This window comes from Eucyclogobius newberryi, unplaced genomic scaffold (assembly GCF_026437365.1).
Source record: "Eucyclogobius newberryi isolate DKJ021-1_F unplaced genomic scaffold, fEucNew1.0.hap1 SCAF_9, whole genome shotgun sequence".
Classification (NCBI taxonomy): Eukaryota; Metazoa; Chordata; class Actinopteri; order Gobiiformes; family Gobiidae; genus Eucyclogobius; species Eucyclogobius newberryi.
The window spans coordinates 35,223,392-35,239,013 of record NW_027316532.1 but is presented as its reverse complement, the minus strand read 5'-3'; the positions used below and the strand labels follow the sequence as shown (position 1 = coordinate 35,239,013).

General features: G+C 39.1%; 2 protein-coding genes across 2 annotated transcripts in view; one reads left to right on the top strand and one right to left on the bottom strand.

The window, feature by feature from the left end:
• Positions 1–15,622, top strand: part of polr2eb (RNA polymerase II, I and III subunit E, b) — a 311,979-nt gene that overhangs the window by 124,454 nt on the left and 171,903 nt on the right. The gene's annotated exons all lie outside the window — the stretch shown is intronic.
• ncanb (neurocan b) overlaps positions 2,970–15,622 on the bottom strand; it is a 110,266-nt gene continuing 97,613 nt past the window's right edge. Inside the window, exons 11-14 of the mRNA XM_072438482.1 lie at positions 14,219–14,301; positions 13,373–13,517; positions 5,595–5,777; positions 2,970–4,795 (exon numbers count right to left, since the gene is read on the bottom strand). Coding sequence (XP_072294583.1) covers positions 4,665–4,795; positions 5,595–5,777; positions 13,373–13,517; positions 14,219–14,301 — 542 coding nt within the window. The 3' untranslated portion in view covers positions 2,970–4,664. The remainder of the gene's footprint in view (positions 4,796–5,594; positions 5,778–13,372; positions 13,518–14,218; positions 14,302–15,622) is intronic.

Genomic DNA, 15,622 nt, shown 5'->3' with positions numbered 1-15,622 from the left:
TCATGGTCAGTCAGAGTGAAAACATTTTTCTTTAACCTTTTAAATTAGTTTTATAAGGCTTCGTCACTCAATACAGCTTTTCTGCACTTGAAAAAAAATGACAGCAAAGTTTTGAAACAATGTTTTTTAATGAACATTGGTCTTATAAAGAATAAAATACAATGACAGAAGAACGAACATCAATAAATATGAGTAAACACATGTGGGCCGCATCCACACAGCTGGACTACAGTCAGTCTGAGGGTCCAGTGTCTGCGCTGTGTGCACACGGTCCACAGGCTAAGCAACAAACACACCCAGAGTCTCAATGGGTGAAGGAAAACTCAAATATTTACAACACTGAGGAGAGAAGCAGCCTGCCTCTCCTCTCATCCATCAACAGTCGTAATCGGACTAGAGCTCTGTATCAAAAACAGCTAAAATCACAAAGATCTGTACAACAGTGAGGGCGTGGCACAGCAGTCCGCCACAGGACAATGGAGTTAGAATGTATAAAAGAACAAATACACAAGGCTGCAAATGTAGCAAAAGCAAGCAGTGACAAGAATGGCTGAAGTAACGTCTCAAAATGTGACTCTTGTCGTTTCATTTTGAAGACCATAGAAGGATTTTAGAGCACTGGAATGGAATGGCGTGATGAAGTGATACACAAACAAAACAGTTTGAAAGACTACATGATTTTCGGGCCACTCTGCACTTCGATACACTAAATGGGATGCAGGGACAGACACGGTAATGGTGGGATCAATAGTCTGTCTGTGTGGCTAAGGACAGGCCTTTTCAACCGCTTTTATTGGCTTGTCATTGACGAGTCGGGTTCTCCTTTTCGGAGCATCAGTCAAAATACAGGTTGCTCTCTTGTGTTTTGTTGTCTCTCAAGCGATAACACATTCAGCTGTTGTTGCGTGTTGCTCTTGGTTGCATCATGCTCATACAAGGTAAGTCAATGTCACCCGGTGCGTTTAATTGATTTGCTCTGAATTAGCAGTCAACCCAATACGTTTATAACTTAAGAGATAATCTCTAATGAACTCGCACTTTCACTTTTAAGGCCCGGCTTCATTGGTATGCATTAGCGGCGCACGCGGTTGTCAAATACATCTTGCTCTATTGTTCATTTATTCCCAGCATAATGATGAAAGTGAGCGGGTGAAATGGGCCCTTGGGACAGAAGTTTAAGACTTTGTGGAGGTGGGAAACAAGGTAATTGTACTACTTTTTCTCTGAAGTCAAAAGTTCTCGACCAATTAAATTAGCTCTCTGAAATGGGATAATGTTAATACCATGCTTTGATTGGTAGCAAATTTGTAGTACATTGCATTTTTAAATACTTTTAAACACTGCTCAAAATAAACACTTTTTATTTCTTAGGCTGTATACAAAACTTAGTACTGTGGGTTGTTTCTAAGTTGTTATTTATAAAACTGTTCTTTAACACTGATCGCAATTATTTTTTTAAATACCAATATTATTTTTGGCTGTAAATGTAGAGGTTTTTTGGTGATAAAATGGTGAAGAAAGCTTTGAGTGCGGAGAGTCTGTGTCACAATTAAAGCTCCATTTGGAGAAAGTGAAGGGTCCTCTTGGCTGTGGCGTTTTGAAGTGATCACATTGACCAATATTATGATGGTGTAATTAGGCTCAGAAGGAAAGGCAGGATAAAGCAGAATAAAGATTTTCGGAATAACAACAATCAATGTACATTAAAAAGAGACAATAATGGACGACCTTTCAGGAAAAGGTTGTCCTTTGTAATTCCACAGCATCCGGACTTTCTCTGCTCTGCCACAACCTTTACTACACTGTAATTTCTCAGTCTCGGGGAATCTAGTGTGACTCCAGCCTGTGCGTCTGCAATTTCACTCAACTCAGCCCATCCATTTTCAGATAGACGCTCGGACCTATGTCTCCACGGCGACGAAAGTTTGACAGCTGTGACAGTTGTGCAAGACCCGCATCTGCCACCCTGAAACCTCTCCCTGAGCTGTCCATCAAACGACGCCTCCTCCCGAACCCCTGTCTTCTTGTGATTGGGGCTTTGTGCCAGAGAGATAGCGCGGCGTGTTAATTAGTCATGCAGAGATTAATTAAAGCGATAGTAGGTGCGGGTTGAGTAGACGGTTTGGAGCTGAAGGATGCTTTCATTGCCAAGGTGAGCGCGGACTAACAAAGGGCTATGGATTAATTGGGAGAGGACGCGTGTATTGTTTGACTGTGGTTTATGTGAATTCACCGGGACAAGAGCTGAGGTGACTTCATACTCCCAGATGGGGCAGGAGGCCGTTTTCCTCACTGATTATCACATGGCATTGTACATACATAGATGCTTTATTGTCCTGGAATTATGCTATTGCTATGCTGTTTGGTCTTAGTGCCAATAATCGTGAATAATATCAATACATCCTTAGTTTTGAACGGTATTCTTGTGTTGGCGTGCAAATATTCTGCTTAACGATAATTTAATCACACTCCCAGCTCAGGACATCCACTGGCCACTGTCAAAACTGAATAGTAAATGCCGCTGAATTGGACAAGAAGGCAGTGACATTGGAGAATGAAAGAAGGAGGGGCAGAGCAGGGGGGTTTGACCTGTGACTGGCAGATGTCTCTATGTGATTGACAGCTGCCACTATAATTGAGGGCCTCCACACGGCGACAAGAGAGGACAGGGATAGTGCATAAGAAGTATTGAACGGAGAGCGCGGCTGTTGCTCATGACATTTACTGCTAAAGGCCAGAATGTTCTAAAATATTATCACTTTAAAAACGTGAAATCGGATGCATTTTCTATGACAAAAAAAGCTCTTTTCTCTTTCATACGCGATCAATGTACTGAGAATCTCAACTCAGTGTTCAACTTTAAACTTGTCATTTAGATCTACTTTAATAATAACTTGATACACAATGACCCTTTACCCTGTACCTACTCGACGTGTTCTAAACAGTCCTTAAGCATACTTTCCTCCAGAAGCTCAGATCAAGTAAAACACAGCGATAACATAAAATCTCTGAAAATGCTGCAAGTTTTTGTCCTAATCTCACAAGCTTCAGCCTTCAGCCCTGGCTTTAAAAACACAGCACAATCCCTCTCTCACAGGAGGGAACTCAGGACAGCTTCATCTCCTCTCTGTCACAGTCGTCTGTTGTCGTGACCTCACTTTACTGTCAGATTCACAGAAAATACGATCACATAAAAAATAAACAGATCCTTGACAGAGTTTGTGCACACTGTTGTGATTCATATTCAGCGCTTTGGCATTAGTCTCTGCTTCTGTGGTTTACTGTGGCAATGTGGCTGGAAAGAGGGCGGCCATTATTCTTTCGAAACAACCAGGGCACTTGATAGTAAACTATAACTTGCTCTTGAATCATGAGGGAAAGTCAGTGATGCAGTGGACTCAAGTTTATCTTTGTTGAAATATTTGTCATACCAGTGCTAATCCACTAGAGTTCCTAATCTATTCTGGGTCATATGATAAGAAATTGCCAGGTCTGGCTGCATTTATCACAGGCTGTGTCCAAAACCTCAAGGTCCTCTCATTTACTATGTAGGGCAACAGTCTATAGTGGACTGCATAACTGTGAGAGAGGGAACATACTACAATATTGTCCATCTTAATGTTGAGTAAATAAAGGGACAGTTTCGCCGGGGGCAAAAGGGAGGTCTAAGAAAGATCTAGTGCGTCTGACAACGTGCCCAAAAAATATTGTATAATTTTGATTTACTTAATTGTGAAAGCTATGATTAGCATTCTTACGCTCATTTTGCTTCAACTGGGTTAAAGTGCTTTGTAAGTTATAAATTAATACTGTTATAAAGTCCCAAATAGAAGAACATACTTACAGTCAAATGGAGTGAGTAAATACAGTAAATACATGAACACATTAGACAATTATGAATAATGGACCAATAACATGAATGGAAACAGAATTGGACTGCTGTACTGGGACAAGATGGTGAGGAAATGTACGGAAACGTGAGAACTACAGTATAAAATATAAAATGAGGAAGCATGTGTTTTGCGATGTAACAGAGTCCATTTTCCTCTGGGAGCTCAGCTTCTGATCTAAAGTAATTGTCTCACACTGACATGAAAATACAATGCTAAGAACACTTAAAGAATTAAATTACAACTGCCTCTGATTGAAGTAAATTAACTCAATGTGAATAAGTCAAAAGTACAATGTCTTACAAAGAGCAAAAAACCTAAAAGCAGCAAAGTTAAGAAAATCAACATCTAACATTTGTAAAAATAGGCTCAAAACATGGACGCCTTCAGTCAACGTTGTAGTGATGTTGTCCCTATTTACAGTCCAACCACTGGTCTCCAAAAGTGTCCGGATTGAGGAAATGAATTTGCCGAAACAAGAAAAAACGGTACAGGCCCATGTGATGTGGGATTACCACGGAGCTTAGGTGGGCGTTCAGACTTGGAGATAAAAAGAACATAAAGGGGTTGTTATTGTTCAGTGTTGCCCCCGTGGATATTAGCAGGGCAGAAAAGAGGCGGGGCCAAGAGCGGTGAGGGGGAAGTGGGTGGGGCTTTCAGAAGAAGTGGGCGGGTGTTACACAGAGAAGGTGTTACAGGTGGGAAGTGCAGCCGGTATCGGGAGGAGGAGGAGGAGGAGGAGAAGACAGAGGACTGACAGGTGCGATATTTGGTTCAGAAATGGGCGCGGCCGTGCTCATGCTCCGCCCCATGATGGCCGCCCTCTCTGTGGCCGTGCTTCTTGTGCTTCCTGCGCTCCCTCCTGCCCTTGTGGTGATGACGTCTGTAGCGATGAGCCCTCCGAGCTGCACAGCGGATGCACAAAAGATTTATTAGAGAGAGATGAAAGCCAAGAGAGAAAACGCAGGAGGAAAATCAATCACTGACAAGTTGTGGCGAAAGGTGAAACCAGGCGACACGAAACGAAAACAGCAGGAAAAACACATTGGTCCAAGATTTTTGTTGTCGTATTTTAGTTAATGACAGGATTTGTTAAGCCCACCGAGCGAGCTACCCACGCCGTTGCACTGCCATAAGCCCTTTTTTTTGGACACTGCTGCCAAATTTCCTGTCCCTCTTCTCTATTTTGCCAACAAAAGCATGTCGCCTGCAATGAATGATAACAGGTCTGTCACTGTGGACCAGTAAAAAACTTTCTTCCCCACATCTTAATCACTCACAACAGGGATTGCAGTTTTCCACTTTATCCCAGCTGTCACGGTGCAGTGAAACAAAAGTGTATTGATTATTTATTTTCAACACGCGTTTCAAGAGAGACATTATTTGGCAGTGGAAACCAAATCTTGTTTATAGGATTTGTTGTCATATTAAATATAGATTAGTTGGACATCTTTTGTATTCTGTCAACCTCAAGCCTGCTGTAACATGTTGCGTCCTTAAAGTACTTCAAAGACCCCAGCACTTTGAATGGACCCAAAGGATTTCAGTGCATCTGAAATAACTGTGGATTATTAATGCTGCAGATTGTGTGTTGGAAATCGTTTGCACCTTAGGGCTTAGTGTGTAGGAGTTTTGGACATAATAAGCTGCTTGTGCTAATATTATGAAAAAGACCAGAATGGTATACAAATATTTGGGACTCACATTTCATGCAGATGATTTTGGGCCGATCCCACTTGCCATTGGCGCGACACTTGGCAGTGGGAACGTGGCGCTGCAGGAAGCCATCTGCGCACTGGTAACGCACCACTGAGTGAATGTCATAGTGGGAGCGCTTTCGACCAATCAGGAAGGCATTGTCCACTGGGGGCGGGGCTCCGCAAAGCACTGTAGAGAAATAAGAAAATAAAGCATGACATTTTATTTTTTTCTCAACTTGCAATCATGTTTGATATACATTCATAGGTAACATAGCACTGGAGGTAAATCATAGACCAAGTTGTACATTATTCTTTTGTATAAATGTTTTTGTTTTCATGCAATTTGATAGAAAGTCTTCTTTCCAACATAATCAACCAACTGTATCCTAAACTGTACTTAGATCAGTGTATGAACAAGATTAGATTAGATTAGATTAGTTGATTTGTCATTTTTATGTTATGTAAATAATGTATTTCAGTGCAATATTAGACATTTAAGGTAACGAGCACAATTTTTAAAAATGCACTATGTAATACGTTAAAAAGACATAGTATGGCATTAAGCTTATATATCTCCATGGAGACAAGAAGGTGCCACTGGTCTAGGTCAAGTTACAGGACAGTTCTGTGGATAGGAGACTGTTCACAGTAAAATTGCATGTTTTTGTATAATTTTTGAGCACCAAAACACCAGAAAAAAAGAAAGAAAAGAATAGAATAATTATATTCCATATGACCTCCCACATGAAAAGTTACATATTGCACCTTGGACACTAAAGTGCACATCTAAAAAGCAGTTTAATGATAGCTCGGATGAATACAAAACTACAGTATTCAGATAAAACTTGCCATTTTAACCCACACGGCAGCTCCACAAAACAGATAAGATGCTGTTTCCCTGTTTGCTTTTGCACTGTGCATAACCCCTTGGAAAAAAGCCTGTTTAAAATGTGACTCAAATGTCTGGAGGCGAATGAGGCCTGTCTGAGTGTGTGAGTGAGTGGGAGGTGGTCAAAGTCCAGGCTCTTTTCGACACATAAAGACTCCTCGACAGAATCAGATAAATGTTCCCTCTGAGCTGACACAGACACCGCTGACACCCTGAGTTGGCGCGTCGGCAGCAGCGCTCTCTCACGTCTTCACAGTTTACACTCAGCGCTGCCAGCCTCTCTATTTGTATATGTGTGTGTGTGTGTGTGTGTGTGTGTGTGTGTGTAGTACCGCCGTAACCTATAGATGGCACTCTTACACCTGTGCCCTCGTTAGCATAATGTCTGCTAATATTATGTAAACTCCCCAAGTCTAATTGACCTCCTTGTATTTTCATTAGTGCCATCTGACTTGACACAGTTCTGAACCTGTTATCAAATCCTTAGAAGGAGAAGCAGATCTATTGCTAATTCAAGGCTTGCTAAACAGACAAGAGGCTATTTAGAAACTCAAGCTGGGCGAGAAAAATTGTTTCAGGTAGAGTTAAAAGGGCTTCTGAAGAATGGTAATTGCGACTGTTCTGATGATTTTGTCCTGATACAAAGACATGAAAGCTCTCTTAGATCATTGCACACAAAACACAACATGAAAAACCTTTTGTACATTAGCAGTCTCTTCACTTTCTTGTCACCAAATAGCTCCATATCGTCATTTAGTGAATTAATAAATCTCCCCTGGTCAAGTTTCTCTAACTTGATCTATTTATATTTATTTATACAGGGGAAAAACTCAATGAGAGAGACTCTATTCTACCCTGTACCCAACACACATAAAATATTAAAAAGTAGAACTAGAATCTAGCTAAAATGTCAGAGAGCTGTGGAGAGTCTTTGACAAGGGCTTTGAATTCATTATAGGTTTACAGTTATTCAATTTAAAGCAGAACTAAGAAATATTTTCACCTTATTGAACATGTTTGTCCCTGTGATGGTTACACACATGTATTTTCGGGGTGTTTGAAGCGTCCGTTGTCTCTCCCTGCTGTCTCAGCCGACATCGACCCGAAGACAACTCTCCTGAGAAACCCTAGCTCTTTTTTTACATTTGTCAATATCAAATGTTTGTGTGTGTGATTATAAAAAAGCTTTTGTCTCTATTTTCTGACAATATTGTTGATCAACAATATCCTCTTTTCTGGGAAATCCAATCAATTTGCCAGGAATGTTCCGCACTATAGCATTCAATTTATCTATGATCTTGGAGACAAACCATCAGGCCGAGATTGATTTAGATCTGTGAAGAGGCGAGTCTGCCCACAGCAAGAATGCATGTTTTTCAAAGTAATTGTGAGCACAAATAAATAAATAAAAGCAATATAGATATGTTTAATGTATTTATTAAGCTTTATTTTATCAGGTAAGAATCCATTGAGATTGAGACCTCTTTTTCAGTGTGACTCGGGGTGAGGTAAAGATATAACAGCACACATTTTGAAACATTGACACATTTAAGAGACCATTAATGACATACTGTAATAAATAATAAGCAATATCTCCATGTAGACAGGTGGCAGACCTTCCACCACAGAAGATACACAGTGCACTTTTAAGATACTTTTTATTTCAGGGTCTAAATGTTTCTTGAAACTTATAGTATTTTGTCCAAATTGTTGTTTATGTGATTGTTTTTAATGTTTTAATATTTAATATGCGCTCAATGCACATTTTTCCAATGTGGTTTTAAATTATCGATGACTTATAAACTAAATTAACCTTTTAATCCTTATCTCAGTCTGGAGAAGGATGACTTGATCAGTAAAAGACTGTTGATTTGTCCATTCTCATTCCCAAAAGTAAGTTCATTGTTCACTCTGACATTTGGGAAATGCTAGTTTACAGTACAGTGTGCTGTATTCTACATAATAAGTAGTTTTGATCTGACGTACTTGACAGCAGAGGTGGAACTAACAAGTAGAACTATTTTGTGATATTTGTATATGAAGGCAATGGGCCAATTAGTGTATATTAGTCACAGTGTTGGATCAGCAGCAAATGAGCTCCCTATTAGCACTCCTGTACCTGCTTCCCATGCAAATGTCTGCTGATGGCACAATGAGCCATGCCATCCTTACAAAGAGTACAAATGTCACTCCGACTTTTAACACAAAAGTAGTTTCATTCTAAGTAGATTAATGGTAAAAAAGGGAAGAGAATTGAGTCGAGTTCTAAGTTTTGAATATATTTCAGGAAAAGTTATAGTTACCAGCAGTAACTAAATTGGAAGATTGGAGGTTCATTTTCTGCTGACGTTGCATATTTAGGTACATACTGATTATTTCAGCTCCAAAAGATAGCCTGGATAATACAGAGAGAATGATATCTTTCTGTTCTTTTTATACAGATCGATATCAGTTTGGTCAATGCTTTCATGTGCGTAAGTTCAGATGGAAGTGATTGACAGGAGTGTTAGCCAATCATGGACATGCATGGCTCAGCCATTTAAAAAACTAATATGGCTTCTTATGGGATAAAAAAGAAAGGAGAAAAATATCAGAGGAACTGAAAAACAGCAGATTTCTGCAGAATCATTGAGTAAAGCACAAAAAGTTCTTAACCATTTGTTCTAAATGATAGATGACCAATGAACTTCTCTGTGTCATGGTAATAAACAAATCTGAAAACCTGATCACGGTTCAGTTTGAGTGGTGACCATTCCCCACTTTATATAATTTTTGGTAGCACTTGACTAAAAGTGTAATTACAGTAATTACAGTAATTACGGGTTCATCACTCTACTTTATTTCATGAACGTAAACATGATTGAGAATAATCCTATGAAGTTGTACATTACCAGGGAACATGGGAAGCATTTTTTCCATCATAATGTAGAAACCAACATGGCAGTAAAGTGTGTTTTGTATTGCGCCATTGCAAAAGCCTGCAAATTCTGACTCACACGAACAATAGCTTGTTTTTTTGCCACATTCAGAGAATAATACTCTTTCAAAGAAAAGGCCAATCAAAGCTCACTTTTCCTTTGGTGACTATCAGCGGCTTACACCAAAGCAAAGGCTAAGAGGAGCTTTCAGGTGCACAACGCAGTGATTTGTAGGTGGTGTGAGGAGTCAGTGTGTGGGGATAAAAGAAAATGTCACTAAACTTGGGGAAAGTAAGTGCAGGAATGATTTTATGGGAGAGAAAGGGTGTTTTGACGAGCAACAGTGGTACAAGGACAGCAATGAACGAGTAGCTTAGTGTTTGCAAAATCCACTTTGGAGAACGCTGTATATTTTATGAAGGGGCTTAGTGATGGAAGGAGGTAACAACAACAGAGCATTAAGTCCTCGGACGTATGATACAGATAGGGCTTGATCAGGAACACTTTTAGACTGGTGTCATGCTGGAGGAACAGGACAAAACGTTATATAGTATATTAATAGTACCAGGAAAGATAGACATGTATGCAGTATTTGTAGTTGCTTAGTAAAAGTGGTAAAAGAACCAATAAACTGTAATATTACCACTTGAAGAATTAAATACTTAAATGAATACTTTATTATTTATATTCTAAACTAAATTCAACATGATGTTCAAAAGTCTGGTTCAAAATTGTCGGCGTTCTCTTCAGGCCATAACAATGTGGATGTGATTATCCTGCCAATGCTTTTGTTCGCGGCTTTGAATCTTTAGCCTTGAGACCCAAACTGCAGTTCAAAAAATGGCACGGATCAATAATATGTCTAAGGAAAAAATAATACTGTATACAGAAGCACCTATTTATAACAGATGCCCCTAGACACAGCACAGTATAAATATTTAATACAATATAAAAACCATAGGCTTTAAATAAAGAGCCAAACAACATTGTGACATGTTTGTAATTGTGTGGTTCATTTATCTACATAGGTGGGAGTCGTGGACATTTTCACCATTAAAGGCTTATTGTCTATATTGATGCATTAAGATGTTACAAATAGAAAACAAAGGTAACTTCTCAGTTGGTATAACTGTCATTGGTATAAGAGTAAGTGCAGTAACTAACTTTATTTATTTCATCTTTATCATTTTTCCCCTCCATCCCTTGTTGGGAAATGGGAGGTTTTGTCTATAGGAGTTTTTGTTTATAAGAGATCTTCTACTGAGAGCGTTTTTCAAACTTCCTATAAGTGATCTGTTCTTTTCCTCTGTATCTACCTGCGTTGCAACAATGAAATTTCCCCATGTGGGACAATAAAGGATTATCTTATCTTATCTTATAACTGGGGAAGTAAATCAGTGAATAGTATTCCATGCTTCACAACAGAATCTGAATTTGTGAGGTGAGTCTTACTTGTGCATTCTGAATAATAATGTGTATTTCTGAAGAACAGAATTAACTTAAACAACAACATATTTAGCTTCAAATGTTAGGATGATTCAAATTTGCTAAGTAATTTACAAACTAGTAATAACATCACGCATCAATAAACAAAGCTTATCTAAAATACATGCAAAAAATACACATACAAACTTTTAAGTCAAATAATTCCCCCAACTATTTTCAAATGATTGGAAAAGGAGTTGCAGAATTACTGTTCTCTACAAATTTTGTTTAAATTTAACCGTTATTTAATTAAAGGCTTTGGTGCACAGCCATCAGGAGGAAGATTAACATTTTTAAGACATTTCGTATTTCATGAGAATGTTTATTACTGGAATAGAATTTAAAATGAAAGATTTAGCATTTTACATGAGAAAAAATAGCCAGAGGTGGCTTTAAAGAATATACTTGCATTAATTTACTGCAAACTAAATGTAAATGTTCATTGACCCAACGTTGTCTACTTTGTCTAGAAAGGGCAAAAAGGTGAAGATCATATTTATTTTATAAGTTAACAGAATATTGCCTTTTGGATGTAAAAAACATAATATATCAATCAAGAAATGTAACTATGTAATGTAATGAAACTGGTGCCACAATAAAAAACGACTCACACACATATCTCTGCTGCTTTAATCCATGGTTCCAGTCACAAACTCAGCGACCCCAAAGTGTTTTGTACAACTCCAGCCTGCTTTATGTCTCAAAGTATTTCCTTCGTGAACCCAATGTTGCACCAGCACCGCCGCACATTGTAACAAGTCCCCAATTTCCAGCCTACTCCTGACCCTAATAAGTCAATTACAATCAGCACTGTCGTTTCATCTCCCCAACTCCCCCTGGAAGCCATCTTGTCTCCTCAATCCAACCCCATGTAACATCTGCTATTATCTGAGGAGTTCTGTGGCCTCACGCTGGTTCCTCTCTCCAGTTTGCCAGCCTTTAGTTTGTGTGCGAGCTCATCAGACACCCACAGGCCTGATTAGGAGATAACTGTACCGTGTTTCCATACAAAAGCTCATGTAATCATCTGATAGAGCATAGAAAGATGAGGGAAGGGAATGAATTCAGGCCCATCACCATTTATATTACTTTTACATTTGGATTCGCAGTATAATGTTATTGCAAAGGTTGGCAAAGTTATGGGAAAGTGTAACTTTTTTATTTTCTATATATAAACACAATGGGTTATATAATAATAATATTGAAATTATATGGCTCTTATTAGATCCTCAGCAGTAATAAAAGACATACTTTGCTCTCATCGAACAACTACAACCGTCGACCTTAGTAATACTATGTATCTGTCTTGTGCCCAGTGGTTAAAAGCGGACCTGTATGTAAATGTGGGTCAGAAAAAAGCTCCAATAAGCTCTCACAGGGTCGTGCCACGGCCTCACTGCAGTGCCCAGGCTTAACAAGGGGCACAGGTTAGTTTCTGCTTTGAGAAAGTAACTGGTGTTGAATCAGTCTTGGGTAATACTGCTTGGGGTTGTCCAAGTCTAGGGCTGCACAATATCAAAGTTTAATTTAAGGCCGTGGCTGGAGAGCCGCGGCGCGGTCAAATAGCCGCGCAGTTTCAGGGACCGCGGCATTTCCCTTATAGCCTCATGGCTAACCCTAACCCTAACCCTAACCTTAACCCTAACCTTAACCCTAACCTTAACCTTAACCTTAACCTTAACCTTAACCTTAACCTTAACCTTAACCTTAACCTTAACCCTAACCTTAACCCTAACCTTAACCTTAACCCTAACCTTAACCTTAACCTTAACCTTAACCCTAACCTTAACCTTAACCCAGCGCGGTCTAAAACGGCGCTAAAACGCGGTCAAATAGCGGCGCAGTTTCAGGAGCAGCGGCGCGCAGCCGGCACAAAAATAACATGGCAGTTTCGGCCGCGCGCCGCGGCTCTGCAGACACTCCCTTAATTTAAATCACAGATTGTGTGCACGGATGTTTTAGCTACAATACAAAGTATCCTGACTTTTCATAGAAAACATATCTTGGGATACCTTGAGTTTAGACATCTACAAACATTACATTATTAGTTTATCAAAATTTTGAATAAGTATAATATTTTATTCCAAAACTTGGCAAAAAAGAGGTCTGTTTGAAAAGAATGGTGTGGGAAGGAGTTTGAAGCTGCTTGGAGTGGCTATTATCCAACTCAACAATGTATAATAATGTAGAAAAATATTCAAAAGACAATTTCACAGATTTTCGTTTTGCTTTTCACAAATTCTACCTTTTCATTCAACCTCTAGGACATCGAGAAAATTCCTGGAAATGATGCTAGCTCATAAACGTCTCTTTTGCCCTTGTACATTCAACTGAAGTTTTCTGTCACAGATTTTTACGCTGCTCTTGAGTTATGCCTCCTGGAGTCTGCTGTCTCTCTTGCCTGTGCCTGTCAGTCATCCTAATCACCTGTAGAAGCTTTCTCTCTTTCTATCTCGCGTTCTCTCTCCTCTGTCACTCGGCTCTTCTCACCTGTTCCCTTTTTGCACACATAGGGCAGATTGTAGTTGCAGGGGACGTCGTTCCATTTGCCGTTCTCGTGAGCGATCATCACCACGCAGTCTTCTCCTCCAGCGAAGAAGTTGTCGGGTTGGTTTTCACGCCAGTTCTCGTATTGCTGCCAAAACACAATACGGAATAAAACATGAAAACTTACATTTTGATCTCAGCAGATTTTACTCTAAACTTGGCAACTGAAATCTTGACTTTTTATACGTTTTAAAACTGCTAATCGGACAGTAAATAACTTTATATTTCAGGGGTTGAGATTGTTTTGCATGTTTTTTTTACTTAAGTTATCCCAAGTAGCACAATACAAAACGCATTTCAATTTCAATTTCAAAATTCAATATTCAGTACTACTCAAAAATCCATTTAAACGACAACTGATATACTGTTGAATCTCTATTATAACTAAAATAAGATTAGAAATATATTTGAAACATTGCGTATTTAGTTTGGATATTTGGCACAGTAATCCAACATTATTGAATTGGGCTAGTACACTTTTAGACTTCTTAGTTGTTTTACTTTGCTTAGGAGAAGCTAAATGTGGAGGGACTTTGCATCATCTACAATAGCTGAAAACATAGATTAAAACAATGTAATCATTGGAATCTCACTGGGACTAAACAAAGAGCGCTCCGCAGTCATAATAGAGGAGTAATTAATGAATTCAGTTCTTTCTCACAGTTGAAACCCCCGATGAGATAAAGAGCGCTCGCATTCTCTGTTTCTACATCACAGATTCACTTGATTATAACAAGTGAAAGCAGATAAAATAAAACAGATATGAACAAAATTAAAATAGTGCTTCACCAAGTCCATTTTGTCGGTCCACTGGAAATCATCTTCCACAGTGCGGTCATTCAAGCCGATCCACGTGTTGTCATGGCTCACGCCTGCGAGTTTCATTAACAAACAAAAACAGTGTAAATATGGTCAATTGACAATGGCAAAGTTTTCAGTTTTAAACATTTCAGTGCACAGAGGTGGGTAGTACTCAGTTAATTTTAGTTACAATGACTTGAGTAACTTTTTATCAAATTGTACTTTTGTGAGTACTTTTCAGACATTATACTATTATTATACTACTTGAATAGTATGTTCTACAGTGTAGTAGTACTCTTGGTTGAGTAAAAGTTTTGTGCCTCTTCTCACTGTGAGTAAGTCAAGTACAAGTGACAAAAGCTTAATGTTGGCAATATTAAATGATTTAACCATTTAGGTGTCTTACGTTTTACCTTATTACCGTACTTTATCAAATGCGATTTGAGTCATTATTTGGGTCACTAATTTTTTACTTCTACTTTAGTAATATTATACATATGAAGTAACATCAGTCTTACTTGAAAATACATTTTGGCTACTCTACTCATCTCTGTGTATCAAATGTTTCGAAAAGAATGAGCTAAATCACGTCATTTTTGTGTTATCAAATGACACGTTATGAGTCCAGATGAAAAAAAACTTTAAAATCTGCACCTTTATAAATGGTTTGACCCAGTTTTCAAACCATCACAATTATATTTCACATTTTCAAACTTTTTCTTGCTGCTTATATTACTGCCACAACTTGTCACAGGCCATCATTTCATGCCCAATCAATCATTACATCCCATAAACTAAAAAAACAAGATTATAGTGATCTTTTCAAACAATCAAAAGAGACTCGCATTTGGCTAAAGCCCTTAAAAGCGTATGCAGTGTTAGCATGTCTTTAGCACATCCTTTAACACAAACAAACAGCTCATTATTCTTGCCGTGGCGATATGACAGCGCGGCTCTAATAATGGGCCGAACAACTGGAGCACGGAGGTCTCGGCGCAGAGGGATGAGCCTAATGACTTCCTCTGGTTCTGCCGGAGATGCCACTGATGAGATCCCCGTTTGAATGGACCGCATTTTCAGTGGCATTATTTTGTCTTTTTGCGAGCCTCTCTCCTCACGCACATGTGAGAGAGAATTTCAATCACAGTCTATCTGATTAACATTATTAACAGGCCCCTAATGGCTGCCACCGCCTCATCGCAGGGGCGGAGTCGTACATTTTCAAGGCAATTAAACACAATTTTGGGGGGAAACTGTGATTGTGTTGAAGAAGAACGATGGCCTCTGGATGGATGTTGATGGCTTGGCAGCTGGTTGAGACAGAAGGTGGGGCTAGAACAGTGCTGCTGCCACTGCCGGCGGCTGTATTGAAACACAAGTGGCAGTGGATCG